General features: G+C 39.0%; 1 protein-coding gene across 2 annotated transcripts in view; it reads left to right on the forward strand.

Annotated features, from left to right (window-relative positions):
- PPIL6 (peptidylprolyl isomerase like 6) overlaps positions 1-16,509 on the forward strand; it is a 65,269-nt gene that overhangs the window by 10,366 nt on the left and 38,394 nt on the right. For both annotated transcript variants that reach the window (XM_069077081.1, XM_069077082.1), the window contains exons 2-3: positions 8,073-8,168; positions 13,634-13,822. In XM_069077081.1, the coding sequence (XP_068933182.1) occupies positions 8,073-8,168; positions 13,634-13,822 (285 nt within the window). The remainder of the gene's footprint in view (positions 1-8,072; positions 8,169-13,633; positions 13,823-16,509) is intronic.

Genomic DNA, 16,509 nt, shown 5'->3' on the forward strand with positions numbered 1-16,509 from the left:
GATTTCCAAACTGTCCAACAATTACATCCATACCAAACAACATCTGGGTTTCAAAGCTGGGGGGGGGGGGGGGGGGGCTCTGGACAACGGCTTTCCAGAGTTTCATCTGATCAAATCACAGAACACTTCTCAAAGTGAGCCCCAAAAAACAAAGCTACACATCAGGGCTTATATAGCCTTCTCCTGGCTCAGAGAATGTAACAACCTTATTGACTCACTGCCCAATCAAAAAGTATCTACTGAAAAACAAGCCTCCCACCCCAGGCTCCAGGTTCATTTTAGCCTAGGGGCAGGGAAGATCTTTAAAATTTACATTCCCATTACAGTTGCTCAGTTATATGCCCCAACCCCCAAGAACTTAAGTGAAATGGATGAATATTTACAAAAATATAAACTACCCAGATTAATGGAACAAGAAATAGAACATTTAAACATCCTCATCTCAGAAATAAATTGAATAAGCCATAAATGAATTCTCAAGCACAAAATCCAAAGAACAGATGGATTTACATATATATTCTATTAAATATTCAAAGAACTCTGTTACACAAACTACAAAAGTAATAAAAGAACAGATCCTATCAAATTCCAAGATAAAACATTTTATACCTAATCTAGAACAAGTGAAAACAGAAATGAAACTATAGGTTAATATCCCTAATGGACTTGATACAGAAATTTTAAATAAAGTTATTAGCCAAGAAGCCGCAGTGATATACTACAACGATCATACACTATGGCCAGGTTAAATTTGCACTAGGAATGCAGGGTTGGTTCAGTTTGAGGACAACTATAAACATAATTGGGCAGCAAGGTGGTGCAGTGAATAGAGTACCAGGTCTGGAGTCAGGAAGACCTGAGTTCAAATTTGACTTTAAACACTTATTGGCCATGTGACCCTGGGCAAGTCACTTTACCCTGTTTGCCTTAGTTTCCTCATCTGTCAAACAAGCTGGAGAAGGAAGTGGCAAATCACTTCAATATTTTTGTCAAGAAAACCTCAAAAAGGATCACAGAGTCAGACAGGGTTGAGGACAACGATAAATATAATTTGCCATATTAATAACCACAACAAATATGTGATTATATCAACAGATATTGAAAAAGGCTTTGACCAATTTCTGTTAAAAACACTAGAAAATATAGAAATAAATGGTCCTTCCTTAACATGATAAATAGTATACATCTAAAACCAAGAGCTAGCATATGTAATGGGGATAAACCATTCCAGTAAGATTAAAGGTAAAGGGAAGATGTCATTGTCACCATCGCTATATCATGTAATGCTAAAAAGTCTAGCAATAGCAATAAGACAAGAAAAAGCAATTGAAGAAATAAGCACATGCAAAAAAAAAATAAAAATCACTTTTTGCAGATTGTATGACTGCATACTTAGAAAACCTGAGAGACTCAACCTTGTTTTCGTCCTTCATGTTCAAAGAGAACCAAAATGATATCACTATGTTAGGGTCAAGGTACAGGGTGACCAACTGTGGCTGATCAGGCCAGTACGAGCTAGGAATGCTCTGCCAGAGGCCAGACACAAATAGTCCATGTGAACGTTTGGGGTAGATTCTCTGAATTTACACATCTCGTACTTCACGTCTGCTTTGCTCATAAAGCACAGCACCTTCTCTGATGAGAGCACATCATGCTGAGCGGTCCTGTGCCAGTGTCTCCCATGTCACCCAATCCCAAGGTTCTTAAGAGAGACCTTGAGAGTATCCTTATGTCACCTTTTCTGACCACCATGTAAGCACTTGCCCTGTTTGAACAATGGAAACAATTACTTCCATAAAGTTGCAGTATATAAAATAAATCCACATAAGTCATCCACATTTCTGTATATCACTGACAAAACCCAGCAAGAAAAGATAGAAGGAGAAATCCCATAATTATATTAAAATAACTATTAAAATATGAAATAAATTTGTCATGGAAAACAAAGTATAATTCTATTGCAAGCCCCTTAAGGACAAGGACTATTTTTTCTTCTCTTTTCATCCCCAGTGCCTGGCACCATAGTAGGAGCCTCATACATGTTGATTGAGTGATTGATTCAAGGGAAATCATTTTTTAAAATGTGAAAGAAAGGGGCCTAGCAGTACCATATCTCAAACTGTGTAATAGTAATAGTAACCACCAAAATGCTTTGGTACATATTTTTAAAATAGAGAAGTTGCTCAGTGGACTAGATTATGTATGTAATGAACAGAAGCAAATAAACCTAGTAGGCTAGTGTTCAGTAAGCCCAAAGGTCACAGCTGACAGGTTGAAAACTCACTATTTTACAAAAACTGTTAAGAAAAAATGGACAGCAGATTGGCAGAAATCAAATTTATATAAATATCTTTCACCATATGCTAAGGTAAGCTCCAGATAGATATGTCTTATTGAAAGTTAAGTTTCATTCAGTAACCAATTGTTCCAAGCCCTGTTTGTCAGTCAGTGTTGGGGGAAGCTGTGTTGGGGAAGGCGACATCAAGTCTGCAGCTTTTTGCATTACCTGCTCTTTGCCACCCTGGGGGGGGGGGGGAGACTGAGATGCCAGGGCCCAACTTCTTTTACTAACAGAATTGTCTTTATCTTATTATGAAATTACCGATAAAAACTGATCTCCCACCTTGAAGCCATCTCTGATCTCCAATGATCAGCTCATCAAGGGGTTGCTACCTTGATGCATTTATAATAAACTACTTTTAATTCTCTTTGTCCCGACTTTTGTCTCCTTAATCAGAATAAAAACCCAAATAATTACCTAGATACAGAAGTTTGCATTCATAAACAAATGAGAGGAACAAGGAAGAAATTATCTTTCATATCTATGGATAGAGGAGGAGTTTGTGACCAAATAAAAGATAAAGAAGGTCATAGTTTTGAATATATAAAATATATTACATAAGCAAATCTAGGGCAACTAATGTGAGAATGGAAATAGTAAACTGGGGAAAACATCTTCCTGTGAGTTTCTCTGGTAAAGACTTCATTTCCAAGATATCTAAAGAAATTATTCAAATTTATAAGAATAAGAGCCATTTCCCAATTTATGATATCAAAGGCTATCCTCAGAGGAAGAAATCAAGTTGTTTGTAGCTATATGAAAAAATAGTCTAAATCACTAACTAGAGAAATGCAAATTAAAGTAGTTCTGAGATTCTATCTCACCCCCAATAAGACTGGCAAAGTTGACAAAAAAAGAAAAATGACAAAATGTCATGGAGAAACTGTGAGAAGAAAAAAAAAGCATATTGATGAACTGTTAGTGGAGCTTAAGTTGGCATAGTGATTTTAGAAAGCAACTTGGAGTTATGCCTCAAAAGTTACCAACTACACATATCCTTTTATACAGCAACACCACTATGAGTTTTATACCCGAAAATGATGAAAGAAAAAGTAAAACATTCTGTAGATAAAACAGTTTATTCCAACTCTTTTTGTAGTGGCAAAGAACTGAAAACTGTCAATCAGTTGGGCAATAGCTAAAACATATGGTATGTGAATGTAATAGATACTCTTGTGCTATAGTGAAGAAAGAGAGGTTTAGAGAAAACTTGGAAGACTTCCTTTGATCCCCAGGGAAACGAGCAGAGAACAATTAATACCATAATGTCGACATTATAAAAACAAAACACTTTGAAAGGCTTAAAGCTACTGTTTAACAAAATGACCACCTGTAATTTCAGAGGACTGATAAAGAACGCTATCTTTCTCCAGATAGAAGTAGATACATTTGTAAAATGAGTCATACATTTTTTGCCATGACCAATATGGGTATTTGTTTTACTTAATGATATGTATTTGTTATAACAGTTTTTGTTTTGCTTCATTTTTCCCTTGGTGGGGAGGGGAAGCAGGAGAGAGAAAAAAATAAATAAAATAAAAAAATAAAGATAATGGGGGGTGGGGCGGGGAAGCCAGAAGGAGCTAAAAAATGTACAATTCAATTAAATGATCTCAGACTAAATGTGATAAACAGCCTCTTTCTCCTCTTTCCATCTAATGTATTTCATTAAATCAAAGGTACACTAGGACCGAGACTCCCACATTCGGGCACTTTCAGATCAGGGTCAAGGCTCACCAGCCTGGCCACATGCCATCCCACTTATCTCACTTTTTCTCTCTCCTGTACATAACAAATCCTCTCTTCATTCATTCCAAACTCCCACAAGAAACACCAACTCACAAACTACTAAGCATTCGACACAAAAGCTAGCTCTCTGTCCACATGCCTTCCTTCATTTCACCTGAGGCACTTTCTGATACCCAAAAGCAACCAACACCAGCCTCATCGCTACTTCCTGACACTTTTGAATGACCCCAAGAGATAGCAGGCAGTCAGCCGTGTGTCCATAAGCCTCAGGCACACAGCAGCTCCTTTGCTATTTGGCCCCAAACCATTTGCAGTGTCTGATCTCTGCTGGTGAGCTATGTCTCGGACTGAAGGTCTGAGTTTAAGAAGCAGGGAGTCGATGTTGACAACTTCTCAATTATTTCTTGCTGGCCCTGGCTCATGTACCCATCTAGGATTTCCTCTAGGAACATCAGAGTCTAGGTCTCCAAAGCAAAAGAAAAAGGGTTGGATTATCACATCTAATATGACAGATTTTATTTAACCTGAAAAAGCACATGTTACCACAGAAAGAATTCATGTCTAAAGCACATAAATGATTCGTCTTCCCTTATTTTTCGTGTGGGCTTCCGTCTTCCCTAGGCACCTGGAAGAATTCCCTTCTGATGCTGCCAACTTTCCACATCTTCCCTAAGTCCTTCCATAGCTCCTTTTTGTTTTTGTTTTTGTTTTTGTTTTTGGTTTTGGTTTTGGTTTTTTTGCTTTTTTGGAGTGGGGAAAGTAGGGCAATTGGGGTTAAGTGACTTGCCCAAGGTCATACAGCTAGTAACTGTTAAGTGTCTGAGGCTGGATTTGAACTCAGGTCCTCCTGACTCCAGGGCCGGTGCTCTATTCACTGCGACACCTAGCTGCCCCATAGCTCCTTTTAAAGGCCAACTCCAGGAGTATATTTTAACTCAAATGGATGAACTAGCCCAAGAGCCAAAAATCATTATAAGTGGTGTACTATATGTTGAGGCGAATTGTATACAGGAAAAGGCAAGGAATTTGTACCTTATCTAGGAGATATCAGCATTGTTACAATAAAGCTCTATAGAACAATAATGACTTTCCACTTTGTTAAACAATTGACTCAAAACTAAATGGGTACCTGAGACCCAGAATAATACCTTAATTCACCAAATCACTCAACTTCCCAGAATCCTCTTTCCTGCATCAATAAGGTGGAAATAACATCTGTGATGCCTAATGGTGTTTGTGATGATCAAATGGAATGGTGTATATAAAATTCTCTGTAAGCTTTAAGATAAATATCTATAATTATTATTAATATTGTTATTCTTCAGTACTCAAGGGACCTGTAAGTTCATTATTCCATGCTTTATCACTTAGCTAGTCATCTTAGAGAATTACTGTGTCCAAAAATAATTTATTACCCTTACCACCAACCTGGTGATAGGCCTCTATGAACTTACCTATATTCATCCTCAAACAATAGACATATTAGGGCTATGCTTTCAAGACTTTCTAGCCAAAATCTGCCCTTTGTCACCATAGCCTTGAAAATCCAGGGTCACCTCTGCACTATGATGAGTCCTGGGAGTAGGCCTTTAGTGGAGTACTACAGAGGGATATCATATTATGCATGTGAGAGCCATTTAAATAGAGGTGGTTGGGGCTGCTAGGTGTTGCAGCGAATAGAACACCCGCCCTGGAGTCAGGAGGACCTGAGTTCAAGTCCAGCCTCAAACACTTAACACTTACTAGCTGTGTGACCTTGGGCAAGTCACTTAACCCCAACTGCCCCGCAAAAAAAAAAAAAAGAATAGAGGTAGTTATTGAAGTCATGGGAATGAATGAGTTTATTAAGGATACGGCAATAGAGTAGGAGGAGAATCCAGTCAGAACTTTGGGGAATAGTCCATAAAGAGCTTGTGAAGATGAGGGGAAGACAGGAGAATATGAAGGGATAAGAGAAGAACCAGCAGAGCATAGCAGTTCTGAAATAAAAACATGAGACAGTATCTATTTAGTAGCAGTGTAGCCATTTCCTAGGGTGGCCCCTGGCAGTATCTGATAATGGTGAGAAGTCAAAGATGCCGGTAGATTTGGTGTTTAAGGAACCATTTTTGGTAGATTCAGTTGGGTTGAAGTTACTTATTTAGGAAATGGTAACATTGGGCTTAAGATAACTTTTCAAAGAGGGGCAGCATTGTGTTCAGGTAAGAGTGCTGCATTTGGAGTCTTCAAGATATGGGTTCAAATTCCAGCTTTGTCACTGATGAGCTGTCTAATCCTGAGCAGGTCATGGAACTTGCCAGTCCCTGAGATGAGACTGAGAAACCAGCCAACAGAAGACCAACTCATTGACTCCCACGACATCTGGCTAGTGTAACGGCCAAGGCCTGCAAGAGCATCCTGACATTGTCAGAGGAGAGAAGGGGGCATATATAGAAATGTGATGAAAGTAAAATTTGCAGGACTTGGCAGCAAATTGGATACAGGAAGTAAAAATAAGAGGCCAAGATGATACCTAGCTTGTGGGGCTGGGTGACCTGGAGGATAGTGGTATACTTGACAGTATAACAGGGAAATTTGGAAGAGAGGAGGATTTGGGGGAAAAGATAACAAGTTCAGTTTTGGACATGTTGGATGCATACACAAGCACACCATATGGTTCTTATAAGCAATAAAAAGGAGAAGAGAGATGGAATTTTTGAAATTTCTGAAGCAAACCTAAGTATGTTTGTAAGCAGATGGGGAGAAACCAATGGAGAGGGATCATAGTTCTACATGTATAGTAAAAGGTTGTGTTCACTCAGTTTGAGGTTCCCTACACACACTTTTTTGTTTTTTTTTTCTCAAAATAAGACTTTTCTATAATTCAGACATCGAAAAGGACACTAACTCAAACAATAACTTTCTTTGTTTTACTATAGTGTTGATTTTTCATGTTTTTAAGTTTTCTCCAGCATATGAAAAACTTGTCTTGAATTTCATCAGCTTGTACCTCCATTTGTAACAGAAATTAAGATCTGTAAAAAATAAATTAATTTAACAAATGTGTAGTTATTGTCTAAATAAACTAATTTTAATGTCATTCTTTTCTCCTCTCAAATTGTAAGCTCCTTGAAATCAGGCCCTGTGGTGTATTTTAACTTTGCATTCCTAAAGGCTCACCTTACACATATAATGCTTCATAAATGTTTGTTGAATTGACCTATATGTGTTTATAAATAGAAGACCAAGTTACAAATAATAAATCTGTGTTCCTCAACTGACAAAACTTATGATCTACAGATAGAACTTTCAGAGAACAGTGAAAGTAATTAATATATTTCAATTTCTTTCTTTTTTTTTTTTTAAGCAATCGGGGTTAAGTAACTTGCTCAAGGTTACATGGCCAGTTATTTCTGGGTGTGGTGCTAAGTATCTGAGCCCGGATTTGATCCCCAGGTCATCCCGACACTGGGGCCAGTGCTCTTACTCGCTGAGCCACCTGGACGCCCCAATATATTTCAATTTCTAAGCCCCAATTTTGCTGGGAGGAGAAAAAGGTCTCAGGGGGAAAAATAGGGGTGGTTTGGTTTTTTGTTTGGATTTTTTTTTGTACCCCCTGACTTTAAAATATATAGACATTTTATATCTTTGGGCAGAAATGATCAATTTAGATACATTTATAGGATTTCAGAAAACTCACAAAAAATAGTTTGCTCTGCATCATTTCATGACTTACCAGTTTACCAGTGATTTTTAAAAAATTTTCTTTTGTATTGTCTTATTATAAGTGCCTATAGAATAAGTTCAATGGGAATTAAGGGGAAATTTGCACTAAAAGAACATGAACAGATCATGAAACTACTAACATGAACCTGTAATGCATATGCTTAGGCAAACTATAAATTATACAAGACCTACTTGAGATAGTATAAAATAAAGGTGGAATAAATTTACCTTAAGAGCAAAGTCACTGAAAAAATATTTCTTTCATTTTAAAATCTAGTGTCTGAAGAGGGCTCATCCAGACAAATTTAAAGACCCTATAATGGTGCCTCTTCATGAATTTGCATGGCATGAATTTCTACAAGAGAAAAAAAGGGTACTTTTTAAACTTTTTTTTTCAAACAATGAAGTTTTGTCTTAATTATTTCTATTTAGAGTTGACTGAAGTCTGAAAGGGTAGCTCTTTTTATACTTGCATGTTATTTGTTAATTCATATGCTTTTCAAGTTATTTCTGTCAGGCTTATATGAAGAAGTAAAATATTTGTAGGCCTTTGTTCTGGGGAGAACCTAACAAAGGTAAGACTTGATGGCTTTGTGTTCTGTATAGTACTTCTCAACACAGTAATGGGATGTCAGTGAATGTTAATTGATGATGATTAAAGTTGCTTATAGTAACAATCATTCTGCTTGGATAGGGAATTACAGTTAACTTGTTCATTTGTTCTTGTCCTTCATACTCAGAGAGGACTAATATGACATCACTATGTTGGGGTCAAGGTACAGCATGTCCTACTATGACCAGTCAGACCAGTACAAGCTTTGAAGGCTTTACCGCAGGTCAGGCACAAATAATCTGTCCAAATATATGGGATGGAGATGTCTCTAAGTTTTTCACATCTCACGTTTCCTTTAAGCTACTGCAATTTTGTTTTGCTCATAGAGAAGTTTGGAATAATCAGGGGTGGGGAACTTGTGGGCTCCAGACCACATATGGCCCTCTAGGTCCTCAAGTACAGCCCTTTGACTGAATCTAAACTTTGCAGAACAAATCCCCTTCATAAAAGGATTTATTCTGTAAAACTTGGACTCAGTAAAAAGGTGGCACCCAAGGATATGGAAGGCCACATACCTTGAGGCCACAGGTTCCCCACCCCTGGACTATAGATTGTGAGACATGGGAGTCACTGGCACAGACTGTCCAGCATGGTGTGCCCACATCAAAGAAGGCAAAGTAGTCACTAGCTCCTCTTTGAACCCAGTCTGAATGTGTGTGGGTTAAGGCCTAGGTCTGGTCTACAGCTTCCACTCAGTCTTAATGCATTCATAAGGATCTCTACAACCTTTAATTCTGTAGAATTTTAGGGTATTAACTGTGCCAGACCTTTGAAACATTTAATAAATATTGTGTCAAGCCTCCTATGCAGATGAGGCCTTACTGACCCACTAGGTGCGAGATTTGTCCATTTTATAAAACAGTCAAGCATTTATTAATTACCTACTATGTACAAAGCACTGTGCCAGATACTGGGGATATGGTGACCAAAATTGACAGTTTCTCCGCTTCCAGAATGTGCATTCCGTCAGAGGAGACTGTTTGCATGACATGTACAAGCATTTACCAAAGAAGTGGAAGGTGATTTTTAGGCAGGAAGTTGCAGGGAGGGAAGAGGGAAGTATAAGCAACTGTGGGGAGCTGGGAAAGATCTCCTGTAGAAGAAAGCAGTGAGGAGAGCCTCCCACAATACTAGAGACTCTTAAGAGGTGGAAGAGAGGAAAGAGCATTTTCCTGGCTTGGAGTCACCTGGGGAAAAGCAGGGAGGAGGCAGAGACCCTCTTGCCAGCAGGCGCTCTGTGTTGGTTACATTTGGGGAGTCTCTAGTTCAGATCATGGCTTACATCACGCCCTTTGTTTTCCATGCTTATGGTCCCTTATCCTCCTTGGGGGGAAGTAGACCATACTTGGGGCACACAGTCAGCCTACACATAGTGCCTCTCTTTCAGGGGTGTAGTGAGGATCAAATGAAACAATATTTATAAAAAGAGCTTATTCCCTTCCCTTCTCCCACTGGTTTTCCTTCCTGGAAGAGAAAAGCCTCAGTAGAGCCCAAGAGCACACAGAGCAAACCAGTCATTCATCCCTGGTACCCCTTTGCAGTAAGTCTCACTAGCTCTTTTGTTCTCTTTCTACCTGTGTGCCGGGGGGCAGTGAGGTGACTTAGTGGATGGAGTGCTAGGCTTGGAGTTCAGATGTGGTCTCATTCACTAGCTGTGTGACCCTGGGCAAGTCACTTAACCCTATTTGCCTCAGTTTCCTCATCTTTAAAATGAGCTGGAGAAGGAAATGGCAAACCACTCCAATATCTTTGCCAAGAAAACCCCAGCAAAAGGCCTGACATCTCACCTCCACTTCAGAAAACTCTAGTGGCCCCCTATTACCTCTGGGATCAAATAGATAATCCTCTGTTTGGATTTTAAAACCCTTAATGACACAGCCTCTTCCTACCTTTCCAGTCTTCTTACATCTTATGCCCCTCTATGTCATACCTAGTGATCCAGTGACTCCAGGCTCTTTGCTGTTCCACAAACAAGGCTCTCAACTAAGTGTTTTCCCTGGCTGTTCCCAGGCCTGGAACACTCTCCCTTGTGTCCATCTACTGATTTCCTTAAAGTCCCATCTTCTACACGAAGCCTTTCTCTTCTTCCTTAACCTTAGTGCCTCCCCTGACAACAGGCAATCACAGCTTCACAAGACTTATATGAAAACCAGGTTTATTACAAGAGAAATGAACATGCGTGTGGAACCCAATGAGTTCCCAGTCCTTATAGAAGTTTGCATATTTATGACAGTACAACAAAAAAGGACGAGGAGAAAACAGGAAGGAGCATGGCATGTCAGGGGAAAGGTGCAGTAACCCTTCCTGAGGGGAGGAGCAATCGATGGCAAAAGCTGAATTCTTTTCCCTTGACCGCTGGACTATGAAGATAGAAGGGTCTACTTCTCTGCAAAGGGCCCCAGCTGCACAAACATCTTCCCAGCCTGGTACAGACTGACAGGCCCCTGTCTTGCCTCCTAAGGACACACAGGGAATCCAGATTGGTGTGTGAACAAAAATTGTGTCAGGTGGGGATGGGGGCTTCATCCTTGACACATTCAGGGCCTCCTGCATGCTCTGGGTCCAGATAAGCTTAGGGGACCCCTTTAATAGCTCTTAACACCCCCAAAATACTACTCCCAATTTACCCTGTGTATTTCTTGTAGACTGTGAACTAGAGAAGAGAGACAGGACTTTTCGCTTTTGCTTTGTTTTGTGTTGTTTTTGTCTGTCTTTGTATTGTCAGTGCTTAGTCTATCAGTCAACATTGATTTAGCAGTTGCTGTGTGTCAGGCACTGTGCTAAATGCTGGCATGTTGTTTGTTGTTCAATCATGCTCTATTCTTCATGGCCCCATTTAGGGTTTTCTTGGCAAAGATTGATGGAATCCTAATAAAGCTGCCCCTAGCTCCAATATTCTAACTTCCTCATGGGCCCCATATCCTGATTGAATCACACAATCTAGCTTTAACCACACCACAGACCCCCAGACTCAATATAACCACTTCTCCTAGCCACTGCCCTCTCCCCTCCCCATGCAGTATCCTAACTTCCTCATATATGAATCACTGTTCATTAGAACAGCAGGTGTGTCCATGTGAGCCACTGCCCCCAGACCCATTCCTCATATTTTCCACAGAAACAGCAGGTGTGTACACATACTCAACCACAACCCCATCCATCTAATCTCAGATAGGACCACAATAACCAACCAATCAGAAAGCAGCACCATCAGAATGCAGGAGCAGGATATGGACCCCAAAACAATAGAAGGGACTTTCCCTAAGTAGGCACCTGTACAATAATAACAAAAACTCCCCTTTAGGTGAACTTATGACATAGACTTATTATAATACCATTATCATACATACCTGCCCCTCCCAATGGGTTTTTCTGCCTGCATTGTGGGTAGTCACATATGCAGTTCCACAGAGGCTGGGACTCCTCCCCCACTACCTAATCCCTTGACAAACCCCTCCTGACTTTTTAATATTCATAATTTCTGTTGTGTAATCAGCATCATTACACTATAACACTGCCTTTCTTGTCTTACTAAATTGCTGGTTCCTTTTGGAACTTAGCCTGCTTCATGAGAGGCGTCAATCTCAATAAATGCCTATACTTGGATTAGAGGTAGTCTAACAGATTTCTTTGAGATAGTTTCACCACAACACACCAGGTAACCACAACAAGATACTGGAGTGTTTTGCCATTTCCTTCTCCAGCTGAGACAGACTGGGTGAAGTGACTTGCCCAGGGTCACACAGCTAGTGTCTGAAGCTATATTTGAACACAGGAAGAGGAGTCTTCCTGACTCCAGGTTCAACACTCTATCCATGAGCCACCTTGCTGTCTCTAATTAATCATAAGGGACTGTCTTTGGTACTTCTAAGAGTATCATTCACTGACATTTTGGATTTGTATAGTATTGTCCTCAAGAAATATTTTAGTCTCCTGTGTTAATTTTCCTTAACACAATGATAACAGAGCCTGTGATGTTTCCATCTAAAATGGGGTCTTCTTTCCCTCAACCTATTTCCTGCCTTTATCAAAGACTATTCTTTAACCCCTTCCAAACTGTGAAACAGTTAAAATTTCTGACTTCAGAAATTTTTTATGACTTCATTTTGTTCTCAAAATAATAAGATTAATAAAATGTAAATAGTTAATATAACAAGAGTGTTATGTGTGGACTAAATATACCACTCAAACTTCAATCTTATGCAGCATTACAGAAGGTGATTAAAGTGTCTAGCTATGCTTTAAAATCTTCAATCCTATTAGGCAAAACTCCTGACAGTATTTTTTTAAACTACTACAAGATCTGTGGAAGCATATTTAAAACCTCCTTTGTATTTTACCTGAAAATGTTAATGATATTTCTCTAAAAAAAAAAATTTCTCTAAAAACCCTTTCCAGAAATGGTTCCCTTCTTCCTCTACTCAGAAATATAACTAATATGAGGGGAAGCTAGGTGGCACCGTGAATAGAACACCAGTTCTGGAGTCAGGAGGACCTAAGTTCAAATCCGGCCTCAGACACTTAACACAAAAACTAGCCATGTGACCTTAGGCAAGTCACTTAACTCAGTTGCCCCTCCAAAAAAGCTTAAAAGAAATAAAAAAAGAAAGATAACTAATGTTATCTTATGTCCAGGACAAAAAGAAGAAAGACCTTTCTTACAAAAATAGGTGTTAAGGGTAGAAACTAAACTTTGAAAAAAAGAATACCTGGTTAAGACCCCAGCCTTCCACCATACCCCGAAAGGGACTGGGCTATGACTCACCATTCTCCATTAAAAAATGTTTCTTTCTGAAGTCCTTGAGAGGAGTAGACAAAGAAGGAACTGAGAAGTTACTGTTCTAGAATGTTAACCCCAAATTGCATTTCAACATATGACCTTTTCTTTATTCAAGATTCCCATAAATTTACCTCAAATCTTGAAGCAGAGAGAGATGTACAAGGACATGGGTGGGCTATGCTACTTTGGACATTTCTCTAAGCTAGAAAAGGTTCTGATTTAGAATTATACAAAATAAAATTGTTTCTGGTAAATGTACCAAAAATGGCCCTACATATTAAATTGTTCTTCTTCAACAAAGCAAAATTTCAAAACATGAAAAAACAAAAGATTTTGTGGATAGAGACTAAATTAAATATCCTTCACCTAATCTCAGATTCTAGTTAAAGGATCTAATAACAATTTTTCAAACCTGAATATTTTTTATTTTTCTTTTCCATTATAGGAACTCAAGGGTGAAACATGGCGATATCCTTCCACTGTGATGTGTTTTATTAATGATCAGCTTTTGGGCAATGAAGGCTGTTTGCAGAAATGGGCTTATAAGAAATGGGGTCAGAAGGATTTTAAGCCCATTCCACTTTATGAAGCTCTTACTTCGGATTATGTGGCTGATTACGTGAAAAATTCCAAGGCAGGTTATGCTTATTTTTAAAGGGAATAATGGAGTCCTGGATCATTGATATTAATTCATTATTAATGTAGAAATATTTATTGAATGCCTTCTATATGTACATTAATTGTATTGGGTATGCAGCACTTCTTAAATTGTGGGTTGTGAGTGAAAAAAGTTTAAGAAGCCCTGAGGTAGAGAATAGAAAAGGGCAGATTAATGACAGCCCCTGCCCTTGAAAAGCTTAAAACCTAGTTGTAAAATAGCTAGGTCATAGATTTAGAAGGAGCTTTTAAGATCATCTAATTCAACTCCCCTTCCCCCATTTTGCAGATATCTGAGGCAGAAAGAGGTAACTAAATCTTCCGCTAGGCCTGGAATCAGAAAGATCTGAATTCAAATTTGACCTCAGACACTTAGTTGCTATGTGACCCTGAGTAAGTCACTTCCCTCTGTTTGCCTCAGTTTCCTCCTCTGTAAAATGGGGGTAAATAACAACACCTACCTCCCAGGATTATTGTGGGGATTGAATGAGACACTAATCATATAGCACTTAGCATAGTGCCTGGCATATGTTAAGCACTATGTAAATATTAGCTATTATAATTATTCTTTTTTCCCAAGGTCACACTGGCTATGAGTCATACAGCTGGCACCACACTACCTTATCCAGCCCTTCAGCTCCTGGCTCCAGTTCTTTTGCCTTGTTAAAGGAAGAGTCAGATATCCCAAGGGGCCAGATTAGACCTACTGGCCATTCTAGTAGGAGTTACTTTAAGTAAATTGCTTCCCTCCTAACGTCTATCTGACGTCAAAAGCACTGAAAGAATGGATGATTTATAAAGGCACTTAATAAATATTTATTAAATAAATGACTGAATGACTGGGGATAGGAAAAAGGAGGGGCACTTTTGGAGCACTGGAGACTGCATGGATGGGATGCTGCTGTGAAGGCCTTTGGATCACCAGAGATAAGAAAAAAGGGGATTTTAGAAAGTGGGAGAAAAGCAGAAAGTAGGGTGTGAGAGGACACCAAAATCAAGCCATCTATTTAACAGCTTTGCTTACGGCCTGTTAGTAGCAACTTCTAAATAGCCTCTTTAATGCTTGCAGTATGCTACAACAGTTTATAGTAAAGCTCCATTTTTTTTTGTTTTTGTTTTGCTTTTTGGAGGGGGGAAGGTAGGAGAACTGGGGTTCAGTGACTTGCCCAAGGTCACACGGCTAGTAAGTGTTAAGTGTCTGAGGTCAGATTTGAGCTCAGATCCTCCTGACTCGAGGGCTGATGCTCTATTCACTGTGCCACTAGCTGCCCCTAAAGCTCCATTTTTACTGGATACGATAGGAGTCAAATAAAATCCCATAAAAAGTAGATTTGGGGAGTTGGGAGGAAGGAAACTGGTTCTCTTTACCTTAAAAATCATAATATACAGTCTTCTGTTTTTATAGCATTCTCATATTCTACCTACTTTTCTGTACAGCAGTAGAATATTAAACATGCTAGTATTTCTCCTTCTGCTTTTCATTAATTTTAATTTTTTTTGTTTTGCTTTTTGGAGGGGGTAAGGCAGAGCAACTGAGGTTAAGTGACTTGCCCAGGTCACAGGGCTAGTAAGTGTTAAGTGTATGAGGCTGGATTTGAACTCAGGTCCTCCTGACTCTAGGACTGGTTCTCTATTCACTGCACAACCTAGCCATCCCCTTGCTTTTCATTTATTAATTTAAATTTACACATTTAAACTAATATAAAAACTTACTGTATCTTTGAGTGATATATATTTTTTTTTTTTGATACTGAATCTCCCTGTCTTACCCTGGCTGGAAGTACACAGCCCAATCTCATGACTGATAGGCAAAGCTTTGACTAGCTCCATTTCCAGCTTGGGATATTTTGCTACTTCTTAAGCAGCCTAGTGATCCCCACTCCTGGGGACTCACCATATTGTACTTAGTGTGGATACTTGGACATTCATTTAGTCAACAACAGCTCAGAACTCCAGGGGCAATCCATTAACCTCAGTCTCTCCTCCTGCCCCCGTGCCAATTTCCCTTCTCCTTTGGCAGGAATTACAGTTGTATATAATCATACTATCTTTTATATCTTCTCTACCACTATAACTTCCATTTAATGTAATCTAGAATTTCTCTTAACCAGTTTACCAGTTTGGTGGTATATTCTTTGAATTCCTGAGTCTGGTGGTTATTGCACTTATTGCCTGGACAAAATAGGGAGACTCTGTCTGTCTTAAATGAGCAAACATTGTTAAATATACAAATAATGTTATCTAAGATGGGGGTCCTACTAAGATGAGATTACTAAATTACTAAATCACTAAAACTACCAAAGAATAAGCAAAGTTTAAATTATTTTCTGCTATCTTAATGGATTTACCCAGGGAAGTGTTGTTGAATTTTTTGTGTCAGCATTTGCACCTTGGAAATTTTGACACACACTACAAATCAGGTTTTGAATTATTTCTTGCTGGCTGCTTGCAATTTTTTCTCCTTCACCTGGGAGTTCTGGAATTTGGCCATAACATTCCTGGGAGTTTTCATTTTGGGATCTCTTTCAGGAAGTGATCGATAGATTCTTCTAATTTCTGTTTTACCCTCCGATTCTAGTATATTAAGGTAGTCTTCCATAATAATTTCTTGAAAGATGATGTCTAGGCTCTTTTTTGATCATGGCTTTCAAGTAATCCAATAAT

The sequence above is a fragment of the Petaurus breviceps genome, unplaced genomic scaffold (assembly GCF_028583685.1).
Source record: "Petaurus breviceps papuanus isolate PSGF00001 unplaced genomic scaffold, PetGlider_PUasm1.0 90977, whole genome shotgun sequence".
NCBI lineage: Eukaryota > Metazoa > Chordata > Mammalia > Diprotodontia > Petauridae > Petaurus > Petaurus breviceps.